We start from the raw sequence: 15,493 nt of genomic DNA on the forward strand, positions 1-15,493 counted from the left end.
GACTTGAAAAGTGGGCAACTTTATGTCAAAATCACGTTATAAGGGGAGGTGCAAGTCCTGCGGGGGTGAAAATATCATCATCCTAAACAAAACTCATCACCATATTTATCTTTCAAATGAAAAAAGAAAGGAAAAAAGGGAAATGATTTCAGCACAGCTATGTTTTGATACATGCGCTCATGAATCTTGTCTTTTAGCATTTAACTGTCACGTAGATGCTTTTTGGGGACCATGAAAACCCTTTTACAGCACAGCTCAGCTCAGCTCAACTCAACTCAACTCAACTCAACTCAACAAAGCCTTTTTCCCAAACTAGTTGGGAAAACCCTTTTACAGCTTTTTAAATATAAAAGATAAGAAACAATAGTGTCATGCATGGTTTTAAATTTCGACTGAAATTCGAAATTACCGAAACCAAAATTTCCAGAAATTTGATATTTCGCGAAATACCAAATTTCAGTCCTAAATTTTGGTAATTTCGGAAAATGGCATTTTAAAAAATAAATAAATAAATGTTACAAAATTTCGGCCGGAACTTCGAAATTTCAATCCTAAATTTCAAAGCTTAATACCAAATTTCAGACCGAAATTTCGGATTTCGCCGAGATTTTGGTGGGGTCCGAAATAGGTACCGAAACAGAAATTTAAAACCTTAGTGTCATGTATCAAAACATGTTTGTGTTGAAATCATTTCCCAAAAAAAGAAGTAAAAGAAAGTGTAAAAAATAAAGCTACCACGCGCTTGTGTTTTGATAACGGAACAAACTCACCTTGTTTTACCTTTTTTAACCAGCTGTCACAGGCTAGTTCATCCCATTATTAAAACATGCTCAGGCAGATATCAGCCCCCAAAATCAAATAAGCACAATCATAAATATGGGCAATTTCATGAAAATTTTCTAAAGGATTCATTAGCTGATTCCAACTAGTTTGGGACAAAGGCTTAGTTGAGTTGAGTTGAGTTGAGTCGAGATAAATATGGGCAATATTTTTTGCTCATTTAAAACCATAAATAGCCAAAACGCCCAAGTACAAAAGCAACAATAGATACACCCTCGAAGAAATTATCAACATAAGCATGCTCAAACACCTACGATTGTAGGATTCACCACATTTTTTCACCATAAAGAGTACACCGTGTCTTATCATTAGCATAACAATCCGAATTCGGCTTTCCGCTGTTCAAATGTTAGTGTTTGCCTCCACTGCGTCTATAATCAGTGTTATTAGATAACAAATACAAGATTTTATACTGGTCTTGAAGACAAGTGTTATTAGATAACAAATACAAGATTTTATACTGGTCTTGAAGACAAAAGCTTAGAATACATGTGATACAAAAAATTGGCAAGGAATCGTGAACAAGAAACAGGAAGAAAAAGGATTACAAACATACCAGATAGATCAAAGATAAGCAGCCAAAACACTTTTCCTTTACAGCAGGCCATCTCAACACGCACAGCCTCCACTCCTCTGCTCAGTTTCTGAATTAGCCTCTGGAGCGGACTGGAAGTAGCTGCCAACAGAACAACAACTCAGCATAAAAACATCGCAAGATGCTGTACAGAAAATTTCTTTATACAACTCAACTCAACTCAACTCAACTAAGCCTTTGTCCCAAACTAGTTGGGGTCGGCAGAAAATTTCTCTATATAAAAAATAAATTTTGAAGTTCCATACAAAAGTGAAGCAATTTCTCTAAAGGGATGCATAACCCTGGGCCAAAAGACCCCGAAACGCAAAGTGTACAAAATGCACTGACTGTGATAAATGATGAGAAGAATGCAAGAGTTTGAAGACGGAAGGCTGATGAAGAGCTCGAAAATACAATGACATGGCAACTGGAAAAGATAGGAAAGACCTGTGTAAATTCAGTATAGTCTTAATTTGCTGATGGATTCTTTCATAATCAGACATCTTTGATTAAGGTGATATAAAATTCTTATAATGAATTAAATAATATGCACAACATCACTGCATTCAAGAATTATCCACAATAGCACAAAGAATAACTTAAGTCAGTAGAAAAACATTTCAAGTTGAAGGTCCGTGCACGAACAAACACCAAGAAGTGCATTGTGGTGGGGCTAAATCACAGGATATGCTATGGATTTTTTTTTCCGTTCAAATAATGAACTTTTTACATTTGATTTTAATGTGAACTCAAAATGGTATAGGAAAATTAGAGATAAAGAAGCAGAATTTGTCCCAGACATTAGTATCAAAATGTTCTCCCATAAAGCAAATAAAACTTCCACCTTTAAGAACTATTGTTGTCCAACAGGTCAGCAACTCCAACTTCGGCGTATTGTTGTCATCTAGCGCAAACATGCAATGGTGAAGGGATTGGAAGCCACCGGAGGGTTGAGTCCTGAATACCAAAACTCTCTTCCAATGCTCAAACCATAACTTGGAGGGTATTACAGCCCAAAGGGACCAGAGAAAATCTTCAAAAGTCACTCCATTTTTCTCCTTTGCGCTCCTTTTACAACCCCTTGCCCAAGTCACTCAAATGATGCTAATTGCCTAAAATACCCTTTACATAAGCATAAAACCAATAAGGATATTTAGACTTCCAAGCCCACATTTTAGACTAAAAATCTCATAGGAAAGTAAACTCTCACAAAGTAAGCAGCTGGAGCTGGAAATGAATAGAATGCACATGGACCTTTGCAGATCGGCACATTTCAGCATCTATCTTCTTGAATTCCTCTTTATTTATCCATGAATTTTCTAAATTAGATTTGCTAGCCCACCTAATGAGACATCGGCAATATGTACAAACCTGCCTTAATTTTCAGCGCTTTGATCACCTTTTCAGTTTTCCCTTTTTCTTTATTTGGAATCTGCCCATGTAACCTCATTCCAACATAATCCTTTTCAGATCCAAAATCACCATGATAGCTATAGAGAATCAGCCATAATAAGAATGGCGAACTGCAAAGATCTTGGGGAAGTTGATCTTCATATACATTTTCTCTATACTTGTGCAATGTCTTGAAACTACCTATTTTCTTACTCTTAATTTTGTGATAAAGTACGAGTGGGAAATCTTTCCTTCCGAAGAAGCACCATGACCTAATCTCCCACTTGATACCTTCTGTGTCCTGTTATCATTAGCTTATTTATACTACTGGTTCATTTTTAACAGCCTTTGACGAATCTGTCCTTGGACGTTTTTAAGTGTTCTACATATGCACCAACATGTGATTGACCTAATATGTCCACAAGGTGATTTGGTACCCGCCTACAATATCAAAAGGGCTCTTCCTTATAGACCTACTATTGAAACTATTATACGCAAACTCGTCTTATCTAATGCAGTCCTTTGCAAGACAACGCAACAAATTTCCCAAACTCCGATTTATTACCTCTATTTGGCACCTGTTTGGGAATGAAAAGCACTATTGTACTGTCATTTAGTCACTAACCCCCACAAAGTCCGGCAAAAATGACCAAGGAACTGTGTCCCTATCGAGCGTGATGGTATTCGGGATGTCATGAAGCCTCCCTACCTCACAAAGTTTCCACGATGGTAGCCTCCAATGCATTCCTACATGCAATGAAGAGTACCATCTTGAAAAAGCAATCATCAAAAACAAATATTGAATCTATATCTCTCGCTATCAGCATTAAACCCAAGACTAAATGCATACATCAATCCAAGGAGCAATAGAGACTGTTAAGGGAGTTTATAAGCCGATATTTTGCGGTTGTCCCTTTGAAAATTGACATGTATGACACTTGTCAACATGTCTATAGGCATCTAGCTGCAACATGGGCCAAAAGAGTACTCTTGTAAATTTTCCTGTCTTCAAAAGAAAAAACAAAACAAACAAAAAAGGTTCAAAATGAACTCCCTCTGAATCAGAAAATGCTTTAAAATCATCAAGGCGACAATGGCATAGAATTCTGTCATAAATAGAAAGTTTTTGTCGCGCCCCATTAAGCTTCTCACTGAAATAGCCAATCAGGTATCCTTCATTGCTCAACACAGCCCCATTACCCACTTTAGATGCATCACAATCAACTTTGAAGACTCTCGTGTCCGTGTCCACAAATCATAGACAAAAAGTAACTTATCACTGTAGTCTCTAAAAACACCTCCACCACCAGATGAACCGGGGTTGCCTTTTGAAGTGCCATTCGTATTAAGTTTTATCTCCCCTTTTCTTGGTTTAAGCCGAACACGAATCATTTTAGGAATATTTGTTTTCAGAGGCCAAATCTTAATGGTTCTATTAGACCAACTCTCCCAAGGGGAACAATCTAAAGTAAAGAAAAAGATCTCGATAGAGTACTTCCCCACAATAAGATGCCTCTTACGATACCATTCCAAAAAAAAAAGGGGATGCCTCTTACAATGATATTAATGGGCAAGGTTCTGACAATCGGAATTGAATTGTTAATCATAAACGGGTTCGAATAGTATCGGATCGTAAATCATAAGATTTTTTCATATTTATAGATAAAAATGAGAAAAAAATATAAAAAGGTTAAAAAATAAGAAAAAAATGAGTAATTGTTTATTTTTCATTCCAAACTGTTAAATTAAATATAAAGTTAGGGTTTTCTTAACTTGTTTTTAGGTTACAAGTTGGGGTTGGGGGTTTATATACGATTTATTTCTAATCGTTTAGGGCCCGTCACAAAAAATAAGCGAACAATAAAGAATCGCAAAAAATCATAAAAATTGTAAAAAACACAAGATTCAAAATTGAATTGTAAGATTTTTACGAAAAAGATTCTTCCTTGCGATTTGAATCGTTTAACCCTCGATTCGATTTGAAGCGTACGATTTTAACAACATGGTTAATGGGCTTCAAGATGCCTTCCATACGTTTATTACATCTTTCCCTCAACACTTCCCATGTGATAGAAATAGGGATGATTTAAAAAAGAAGCCCAATAAAGCTTAAACCTCCTCAACTCATAATAGAAAATCTAGAAGCTTTAAACAATTCCATCCTTTTAAAAACATGTACCTTCTAAAGCCCAACAGAAGTACTCCAAAAATTCAAATATAAATAAAAACCTGAAAAATTCTTTCTTCAAAAGTCATCTTTTCTTCTCCAATTTATGGTTTAAAAGATCAAAGGATTTTCCTTGTAAGACCCATTATGCACTTAGAAACCACCTTCCATGTGAGTAAATCATACTTCCTCCATTCTTCGCACCCTTTCCAATAAAATTCCTTCTGAATTCCCTCAATCAGGTCGAGCACATTAGTTGGACATTGGTATAGAGAATTGATTGGCTTTCCAAAGCACATTTTATTAGAACCCTACCCCCTCTTCATCCCTCCCTCCCCCCTCCCCCCTTCCCCCCAAATGATAGTAGACCCTTTCCATGTTAATTTTCTTCAAATATCTCAAACAATGGGCCGAAAACCGCATCATAGCAACGAAATACTGCCTTAAGATTTGCTTCGTGTTCACTAGAAGTCAACAAAATAGTATTGTGTCATCAGCAAATTGGAGATCGTTTATCTACAAATCAGATTCATGCACCTTGAAGCCCTTGGATTCTGCGCCATTGCCTTGTCCACCATCTTGATTAAGGCCTCCACTATAATCATAAACCTATTTTTTGTTTTTAAAAGTGTATAATCATAAACCTATGATTCATCGAAACTTGAACATTTGACCATTGACCTGTGTCGACATGGACACGTGTTTGGACACATCCATGCCTGAGCGCGTGTCCTATTCTTGTAGGTAAAAAAAAATCTTAGAGAACATAAAAAAATGGTAAAAAACACTGTTATACACAGAAAACATAAAAAACCCGAGAGAGTTTTTTTTTAGTTTGTGTTAGTCAGAAAGTTTTTAATTTTTTGTGTTGCCTCAGTTTTTTAAGTAAAAAAATCCAGAATAATATCTATCAGATTTTACACTTGAAAAATACTTTTCTGATGATTTCTTGCAACTTACAAGCTTTTATTTGCTTCCATATGCTTGTGTCAAGTTCACATATAGATGTGACAGCTAATGCTCACGTTTTCATTTTTGCAAATCGTAACTTACTTGCATATGATAGTCTGCCAGATCTTAGACTTTGAAAAGACTCTTCTGGCGATTTCTTGCAAGCTTTTATTTACTTGCATGCATGTGTCAAAATCAGGGCAGGTAAAAGCTATTCATTTAAACTGCTAAGCACACTAAAAAAACAGAATAGAGAGGTAACAATAGTAACAGTGCAATCATTCAAAAAAAAAAAAAAAAAACAGCAACAGTGCCACATCTTGAAATTTCGCATAAACTTTTCAATCACGTCAACATCTTTTGAAAATCTGACCAATGAGGTGAGTGGATTATGCATAGTGCTCTGAGATGCAAATAAATACTACACGAAAAGTCAAAACAAAAGGTAAAGACCTGTGTCATGATTTCTTTTTCACAGACGTATTTTACAGATACGAGGGATCAGAGGCGACCATTATTGGATATTAAAAAGTGATTGGGCTACCAACTATGGTAATAATGGGAATTAATGTATTCTTAATTATTTATATGATTGATTTTATACAGAAATCTATTATTCAAATACAACCTACAGTTCAGTATGCCCCTTCTATAATAATCTCAGTCTTCATATCATACCTAAGAACTGTTCTACAGTAATCTACAGTCTTTATATGCCTCTTCTTAAAGCTTAAAAGGGTCTCGTCTCTAGTCCCCTTGAACTTTTGAAAAATCCCTTTCGTGTGGCACTAATAACAATGGAAACCATGTGGTAGACACAAGACTTAATCCAACCTTTCCATCTCTCTCTAAACCCCAAGTTCCCATCATACAGTACAGGAATTGCCATTCTACTCTGTCCTATGCCTTCTCCATAACAATTTTGAATAAAATTCCTCCTCTCCCAGACTTACAATGTGAGTCAATGCATGTGTGCCACAACTGCTCCCACTAGGGCTTGCCTGCTCCTGATAAATGCTCCTTGAAACCTTGAAATTACTGGTTCCAATACACTTCTCACTATGCTTCCCGTAAAGCTTATTGATCTCTTGAGTCCTTTAGCTCGTGAGCTTTGTCCTTCTCAGGAATCAGTTTATAGTATTAGGATTCATGTTTTTTGCTAAATTAAATTAAACATTGATGGGTCCTGCTGTGCAGATGTTTTGTATTCTGGCATTATACAGGACCCTAACAGACTGGAGTGTGGGAGGAACGCGCCCCTGCTGGAGTTTCCGAGGCAGCACCCCGTAAGAACATTTTAATTTCCAGCTTCGCGCTAAAGGGTATTTTGGTATTTGTCTTGATGTAGTGGCTTTGATATATAAACCACATTTTTTTTTTTGACATATAAGCCACATATTAGGGTTACGGTTTGCAAGGTTTTCTTTGTGATTTCTTGGCAGATGAGAGTTTTCAAACTCTAAACCGAAATAATGAAACTCTTCTCCCATGGAAGTAGGCGCATTGCCGAACCACGTAGATCTCATGTTCTTGCTCTGTGTGACTGTGTTTCTTGCATCTTTTCTTGAAATTTGCTATACATCGTGTCTGATCCAATTTGAGAAGATATTTATCAGTTTTCTACAACTGCTCCACAATTCCAGTCAAACAAGAGTTGAGGAACAATTAGAGATGAGTAAGGAGCAGTGAGAGTTGAATTTGCAGGTCCAATTCGTATTACAAACTATTGTGTCGCAGAACTTCAAGCTGTTTTGAATGGTTTCAGATTTTAAGATACACTCGATGTCCCTCTCATACTGGAAAGCAATCCACACACATTACTCCTATGAGACAAGAATGAATTAATGGTATTTTTAATGGTAATAAATTAACAGTATCATCTATTACCTGAATTAAAGATACAAACACAACATAATTTAGCATTGTCCTTTGCTACATTATACTTTGCGAGAGTATAGTCCCACTTCATCTGGATTTGTACTTTGACCCATTCCCTGTTTCTATACAAAAGGGTTGAAAGTTGAAACTGATTATCTACATTGCAAAAAAAGAAAAAAAAGAAAGTGTACCAATCTGGTAGATTCACCATCATCTCATGTGTTTTTTTTATATATAAAACCAGGTTGCACACAGATTAAACTTAAAAAAAAGCTCAGCAAGCATGCAAAGCAATATAAACAAGCATGCAACCAATCACAAATTTAAGCCAAGCCTCGTGGAAACAAAGTCTACAGAAGAGCAGGCAGCGAAATAAACAAACGATACCCTAAGTAATACTTACATATCATGATCATGCCCTTTGGCTAGTGCAGATTTTGCAACACATAGGAAGGAAGCATCAACATTGTAATCCTCTTTCGCTGAGGTTTCAAAGTAGGGTACGTTTCCCCTGGAAGCGCACCACTCCTTTGCTTTTTTCTCAGAAACCTGTATATATATGGGGAAATTAAGAATGGCCACTCATAGGGGACAACTGAAAATTTGACGAGAACTGTATATCTTTACCACTCTGCTGTTCCCACCATCTATGTCAACTTTGTTTCCAAGTAAGATAAATGGAAATGTCTTATGATCTGAAGGATTTGCCTGCAGTAAAAATAAAATAAATACTAAATTTTCATTAAAATGGTTCAGCGTGACAGCAAGCACACATGAATGACCAAATCCAATATTTTTTTTGAAAGATGACATATGTTATTGATACTATAATAATTACAAAGGGGACCAGAGGTCCCTCTTAACATTACATAGTTTTACGCCTCAAAGGAGCAGGAACCTTCCCCTACCTGATCATACCAAAAGACCTTGTAGTAAGCATTCAGACCTCATTTTCCTACCATCAGTGGAGTTCAGGGACTCTATCCTAATTACCAAAGAAACCCAAACACATTGAAGACATTTCTATTATCCATGTCAATCAGGCCCCAGCCTATTGACACCAAATGGTTATCTAAGGGGAGCATCTACAAAGATCATCAATGAGGCTTTACAGAAAGGACATCGATTAAAGTCCCCGAATCCGGATTCCTGTTCAGAAACCCTGGGCTTCTTCGAGCTTCAATCTCCTCCTCCAGATAGGAAATAGCTATCTCCTTCGAAACGTCCCATGTTCTCTTCCGATTTCTATTATTCTCTAGAAATTTATTAATGGAGGCTAATCTTTCATCGTAGACCATCCCTCGGATCTTATGAAGGATGTTTTCCAGCACGATGATTTCCATAAATAAGTTTCTCTTACGCCCCCTGGGCATGATGAGGATTCATGCTGCCCAGATGCCTGAGTATCCATACTTACATACGGAGATACAATGTCTACATTTAAATCGTTACAATCCAGATAACGCATTAAATAACTCATTAAAGAAGATGCTTCACCGCCTTACGATTAGACCAGAAAGGTCGCTGAAAGTGACCCCATCCGAAAACCTCTTACCAAGACAATTAATTCCTTTTAAGCGAAACGTCCCTTCTCAGAGTCTTTTCGCATCTTCCCAAGAAGGACCTCCGCCCCCACTACCATCAAATCAAAATGACTGGGAAAGGTGAGTAATCAGCTTATAGTCCAAGCCTAAGCCTCAACCCATTTAGATTGATCCATAGAGTAGGATAGCTTCTAAACAAAATCTACCCCTGATTATACAAACATACATGATATATCTAACTTTATTGTAGGACCCACCGCTACAAAATAGCTAGAGAGGACCCAACGTACCCGAGTGGAGAATTTTTTCGGAATTTCGACAAACTATTGTTTAGTCTTCTAGCTCCAGCCTTTGATACCAAGGATTTTCCAAACAAATTCAAAAGGAGACTTTCCGGAAATCTAGACCCCATAGATCTAGGGGCCCAAACACATTTGGCTCGAGAGCGAGGGCGAGACGAACTGGTGTTGCTAATAGATACAACCAACGAGGCATTGATGGGCCCCACCAACCATTCAGCAGCGTCTGCAGGCCTAATCTTAGATCCCAACACGCCTTTGTCAGAGACAGTTAATGACAAACTCTCAAGTGACCCGCCTGAAATGCAACATTGTTTCACAATTAAAATGCAAGGCGGCTCCAGACGCTCACAAGAGAGGAAGGGATTAGCTACTTATTTCAGATTCAGTTTGAAAATCACCAAAAAGTACTTGTTATCGGGATTCGCTGAAGTTTTTAATTTGCAAGATCTCCAAAAGGTACTTTATTTTATATGATTCAAGTGTGATATAGATCTAGTCTAACGCTAAACTACTTCAGGCCCACCCACACATCTGGAAAACCAACGATTGAGCAAACATTTGAGCATAAAACTTCATGTAGGCCCTATAATGTTGGAAGAACCGGTTCTTAAAAATCCAATAAAAACAACTATTCAAGAAGATTTTTTGTTTTAAAACATTACTGAAGCAGAAATGAACTTTTGAGACGCATCCAAAGTTCCTTTGAGGTTTTAATATATTGTAAATCCAACTAAGGCTCAAAATAGAAAGAAGTCTATTAAAGATTCTCCTAGTTGAGTTCATACAGCTAGAAGAGTGGACTTTTGGCCATAAAGCAGATGATGCTTTTATTTCCCCTAGTTGCGTTCGTCACAAAATTTTATTTCTTGGATTCGGGATCTAAGCTTGGGGTGTTTACATGATTTGGGCTAAAAATCATGGCCCTCCATGTCAAGGACCACAATGGTCACTAGGTTAGCCAAACCAAAAGGTTACAAGGGGATGGAAAAACCTTTCACAATTGCTAATAAGGTGACCAATGCCTCTAACTGATGCAGTGTGGACAAGTCGGCCTTCAAGGTGTACCAGCAGTGACACAAGTGAAAGAACCAGAGGTTGTTCGATGGCAAAGAGTAGTTTGGTAGCAGATTTTAATTAGGGTGTTTTCTGCCCTATTTATCAGTTTATTATTAATTTATAAGGAGGATATATTGGACATTTCTTCTTTAGTTAACATTTTAATTAGTAGCAGGAGTACACAGTTTTCTGCCTGTGACGGTTCTGCCCTATTTATCAGTTTATTATTAATTTATAGGGTGGGCATATTGGACTTTCCTCTTTAGTTAAGTAAATGTTTTAATTGGTATCAGGGGTATTTTTAGACTTCCACTGATCAGTGTAAGAGGGGTTAGTAGGGGTCAACTTTGGGGAACTTCAATTCCGTTTTGAAAAAATCTTGGAGTTTGGGTATTTTAATGAAATGAACCAGCTAGAGTTTTTTTCCCCTCCTTTTCTTATTTGCTTGCTGCTTGTCAGGACTGATTTCTTCTAATAAAATAGTTTCATTCACTTTTTGGTTATCACTAATTTTTATATCTCTTTGGATGCATCAAATTTTGGCATCAGAGAAACATTTCACTTCCTTTTGCTTTAGCCATGGTAAATCGAGGATTATTAACCCAGCATCAAAGGGATGATCCATTTTGAGATCTCGCCCACCAAGTGGCTGCCTGAAGTAGGAAGTTCAAGCCTGGTGTAGGGAGCAACCTAGTGATGGTCGAGTGCTAAGAAACAGTCGACCTTGGCAACCGGAGGGTATATCAAAAGGCGACTTGGGTGAAGAACATGAAGAGAAACATTCATATCGTTATGTCGGAAGGCGACTTGGGTGAAGAACAAGAAGAGAAACATTCATATGGTTATCTGTCGGAAGGTGATGATATCAATCCTTTTTATGAAGATAATGAAGAGAAACGTAATTCGTAGAGATGATGTTGAGGGGAGTGGAAGTAGAGGATCAACGCATCAAAATTGCAAAGAAAGGGGCATTGGATAAGAGATTGTACCATGATTATGAGAAAGGGATGAAGCTCAATGTGCTGGAGTTTGGTGATATCAATCCTTTATTGAGCATGTTCTTGACAATTTTCAAGTTTTCAAGAAAGCAATTACCATATTATGCCAAAGGAATGTGGTACCTCCATTATAATTTTGAGTGCATCATCGATTGGCTTTAGGGCCTCTAAATGTCAAGAATCAAGATTGTTACCGTGATTGTTCCTTTCCTTTGTTTCGTTTAGCTTTTGTATTTTCTTAGCTGTTTGATCTTCTCTTGTATTCCTCGGGTTGACCACCTCGGTCTCCCTTTGCCTTTTTAATAATATTATCGTGCCAACCATTCAAAAATAAATAAAATAAAATAATGATATTATCATGCCATTAAAAAAAAGGTGGGGCAAAATTACAAGCCAAGTTCTATGTCAAAGAAGGCTTTGCAGGAAAAACATGTAAAGTGGTGACAATTATTATATTAGTGTCGGTTATTTCCTATGACAGAGCAATGCAAGAGAAAACAAAATAAAAACATAATGGCTAATCATAAGAATCTACAAAATATCCTTCATCAAGTAGTGTGTCAAAAGGACTTAAGTTCTAGAGCAAGATGTCAAGAAATACCTAAAAGCCCAATAATTGGGCTTAGTATTAAGATAAAGAAGCAAAAAGTAATCAACACACAAGATAATTTCTGGTTTCCCCATGGATCAACCTATTTAATCCATAAAATTAGCAGATGAAACATTAAACAAGCCAACCTTTGCAACTAATATTGCAGTTTTCTTGTTTCTTTGATTAGTACTCCTATATTTCCTCACGGCTTCTACTATGTGAGGCAAAATTGCAGAAAGATGCTAGGGACTCCATATCATCTTGACGGTCACTATAAGAGTTTCCTCACAAATTGTGTGATGGAGATCAGTCCATAGGTTCACAGATATATCTTTATTGTTGTTGTAGATGAAGTTTTTCAGGATCGAAAGTATTGGTGGGCCCAAGAGTCTATAAAGAAGACTTGAGTTTTACCGTATTGCAGTATTACATTCTTGTATGCATATTTCTGGTGTGAAACAATTTCTAGGTACAAAATGTGAAATCTAGAACCCCTTGTGAAGGAGATGTTGGGCGACCTTTGTAGGAGAAATACTAGGAATGCTCCTCTACGTCTCTCGCAAATGAAAACCAAGTAAATATTAAGCAAGAAAAGATAAACTACAGGTACCAAATTTTATGACACATGCATAAGGAATCCGTCGACAAGTATTGAGCAGATGCTGAATATTGGAATAACAATGGAATAACCAGAGAAAAGATGACTGGGTAATAAACAACAACTATATACAAAGAAAGAAGAAAACAAAGAAAAGACCATACCTGTTTGAGAAAATCTTCATGCCAATTGTCAAGAGAATCAAATGATTTGAGCACATTAACATCATAGACAAGAACACAACAATCAGCTCCTCTATAAAATGCAACACCGAGACTCTGAAATCTTTCCTGCCCTGCTGTGTCCCAAATCTATCATCAACATGAACAAATAACACTCTTTTTTTAATGGTATGAACAAATAAGACTCTAAAAAACAAATAATAGAAAAAAGGTTATTAAAAACAAGAAGACAAAAGCTATGATTTAGCCGAGACCTCGAATTTACTACTAAAAGACGTGTCAACACTCCTTTCGGCACTAATGAAAGTACCGTTGGAATTTTCAAACTTAATGTGTGTGTGTCGACATGCTTTTGTAACGTGTTAAGTGAAATATTGTTTATCATTGAATATATTATTTACCTCCTCTTTTATCATTAACTCTTACTTTATTATTAACTCTTATTTAAACCTAAATCCTAAACAAACACTTCTTCCAATATTATATCAGTTATGTCATGTTGGTCTCGTCTTCTCACTATATATTGGAGACTAAAAAGAACTAGATTAGATTGATGAATCCACTGATATTTGATTGTCTTATATTTGTTTTAGACTTGTACTTGCTTAATCCTCAGATTTATTAGTTTATTAAATAAATAACATTTTTATTTTGCTTGAAATTATGATTAGTAATCAGTAATTCTATAAGTATGAGTGCATATGGGCATGTCCCTGTTTCTACATTTTTATAGTTTCCCGCATCGGACACCTCGTATCTGTGTCGACATTCGACAAAAAAATTCAGAAAAATTCGTGTCGACATATCATAGGGCAAAAGTAAGATCTTGCACTGAGAACTCACTTGCAGAGTTACAAGCCTATCATCAATTTGAAGTTCCTTTGTGACAAAATCAGCACCAATGGTAGCTTTGTACTGTTGGCTGAATTTCTTGTTTACATATCTAAATGAGCAGTTAAAGATTCACATTTGCAGAAAAAGGGACAATGGTGAACATCTTATACAACATATGCCCAGCATACCTGCCATATGCAAGATCATTTGTTAAAGAATACATTTAGGGCTAATAATCAAACGACATCGCATAAAAAAACTGAAATGGAAAGAATGCTAAAGAATTATAAATTGAATCCAAAGAAATAGATAATTGGGCATAAATTCAAGAACAGAGATTTCAAAAACCGCATAAATTAAAAGAAATATCTGGCCCTAACACACCAATCGCTACAAAAATTGAAACAATAACCACATAAATAAAAATAGAAACTAAAAAAAATCTCACAGATCTAGTCTGTCACATTAAGGATACTGATTCATTAAAGATGTCTTCCCAACCCTAGAAATTATATAAAGAAAAAAAAAAGACATAATTAGAATAAAAGAAGGGGTAAAGTCAAGAAAGAGAGAGAGAGAAAAAAAAAACTAATAGGTGATGAAACCCTAGATGTTGGGAATGTAACGAATAGCTAACGACAGAATCCAAAAAAAAATAGAGAGAGAGAGAGAGAGAGAGCGCGAAATAAAAGAAATGAAAGAAAATCTGACCCGCTATCGCCAAGAACGATGACCTTGAGCAAGGTTCTCCTTCGAATCATAGACATGGTGGAAATGAAAAAGACAAAAATGAGAAGACAGAAAATCTCTGTTTTTTTTTATCTTTTTCAGTTGGTTTTCGAATTTTAGGAAAGAGGAGAGAAGAGCGCGCTCTCTCTCTCTCTCTCTCTCTATTTCTCTGCGAAAGTGTCTGAATTTTGCCGATCAAACTAAAAGCAGTACGCGCCAGCAAGGCCTTTTGAAAAAAAAAATAACGGAGTCAGACAGGACTAGAACCTTCTGCACTGAAATGACGAAAATGACCTCTTACATCTTTCAAATGACGTCCGTGATGCCCTTGTCCAGTTGTCCTTGTGGCCTTGTCCTAGTTTGAATGTTCTTTAGTTGTGGGGTCCACTACTAATTACAATGTCCAGCACTCGATCAGGTGGTGGGTCCTGTACTCCTGTTATATGAGAGTGGCCCCTCAACCCCCGCCCTGCCGTAGGCATTCGCTCCACTTGTAAGTTGTAACGTGATTTGACGTCAAAAAGCGTTAAAGACTAGGGTTTATGCCTTCCATCTCTAGCAACTTAAAACGTATTTAATTTGAATTTAGTTTTGTTAATTTTGTTTGAATTTTGGGCAAATTGGAGATCCCATGTGGCACTGGCACTCATCAGATGGATGGTCTAGATCTACCAAAGGAGAGGGGCTATATATAATAATATATGTACTTATTGTACTAGGATCTACACCCTATTTGAGTGTATATGTTCTATTTATTGTACAGGCATGCTATTTTGTGAGCCCATTTTGCTAAGCAGTACATTAGAATTCTAAGGCCTAAAACTTATGCTAGTCGAGCAAACCTAGCAAAAGAATG

General features: G+C 36.7%; 1 protein-coding gene across 4 annotated transcripts; it reads right to left on the reverse strand.

Moving 5' to 3' along the window:
* Window positions 1-967: 967 nt before the first annotated feature.
* On the reverse strand, window positions 968-14,853 carry LOC143892417 (ras-related protein Rab7). Of its 4 annotated transcripts, none has more exons than XM_077397021.1 (9): window positions 14,620-14,853; window positions 14,384-14,410; window positions 13,918-14,017; window positions 13,057-13,203; window positions 8,430-8,510; window positions 8,206-8,351; window positions 7,812-7,924; window positions 1,397-1,516; window positions 968-1,211 (listed from the first exon to the last, which is right to left on the reverse strand). In XM_077397021.1, the coding sequence occupies exons 1-9, from the start codon at window positions 14,673-14,675 to the stop codon at window positions 1,183-1,185; spliced, it is 819 nt and encodes a 272-aa protein (XP_077253136.1). In that variant the 5' UTR covers window positions 14,676-14,853; the 3' UTR covers window positions 968-1,182. The 4 variants fall into 4 exon arrangements, 3 of the variants coding, with proteins under 3 accessions (XP_077253136.1, XP_077253135.1, XP_077253137.1); XM_077397020.1 differs by having other exon boundaries at window positions 968-1,219; window positions 1,268-1,516; XR_013255490.1 differs by lacking the exon at window positions 7,812-7,924 and having other exon boundaries at window positions 14,620-14,852.
* Window positions 14,854-15,493: the final 640 nt, after the last annotated feature.

The sequence above is a fragment of the Tasmannia lanceolata genome, unplaced genomic scaffold, assembly GCF_043159265.1.
Source record: "Tasmannia lanceolata isolate RefF3 unplaced genomic scaffold, GAP_Taslan_0.1 ptg000015l, whole genome shotgun sequence".
NCBI lineage: Eukaryota > Viridiplantae > Streptophyta > Magnoliopsida > Canellales > Winteraceae > Tasmannia > Tasmannia lanceolata.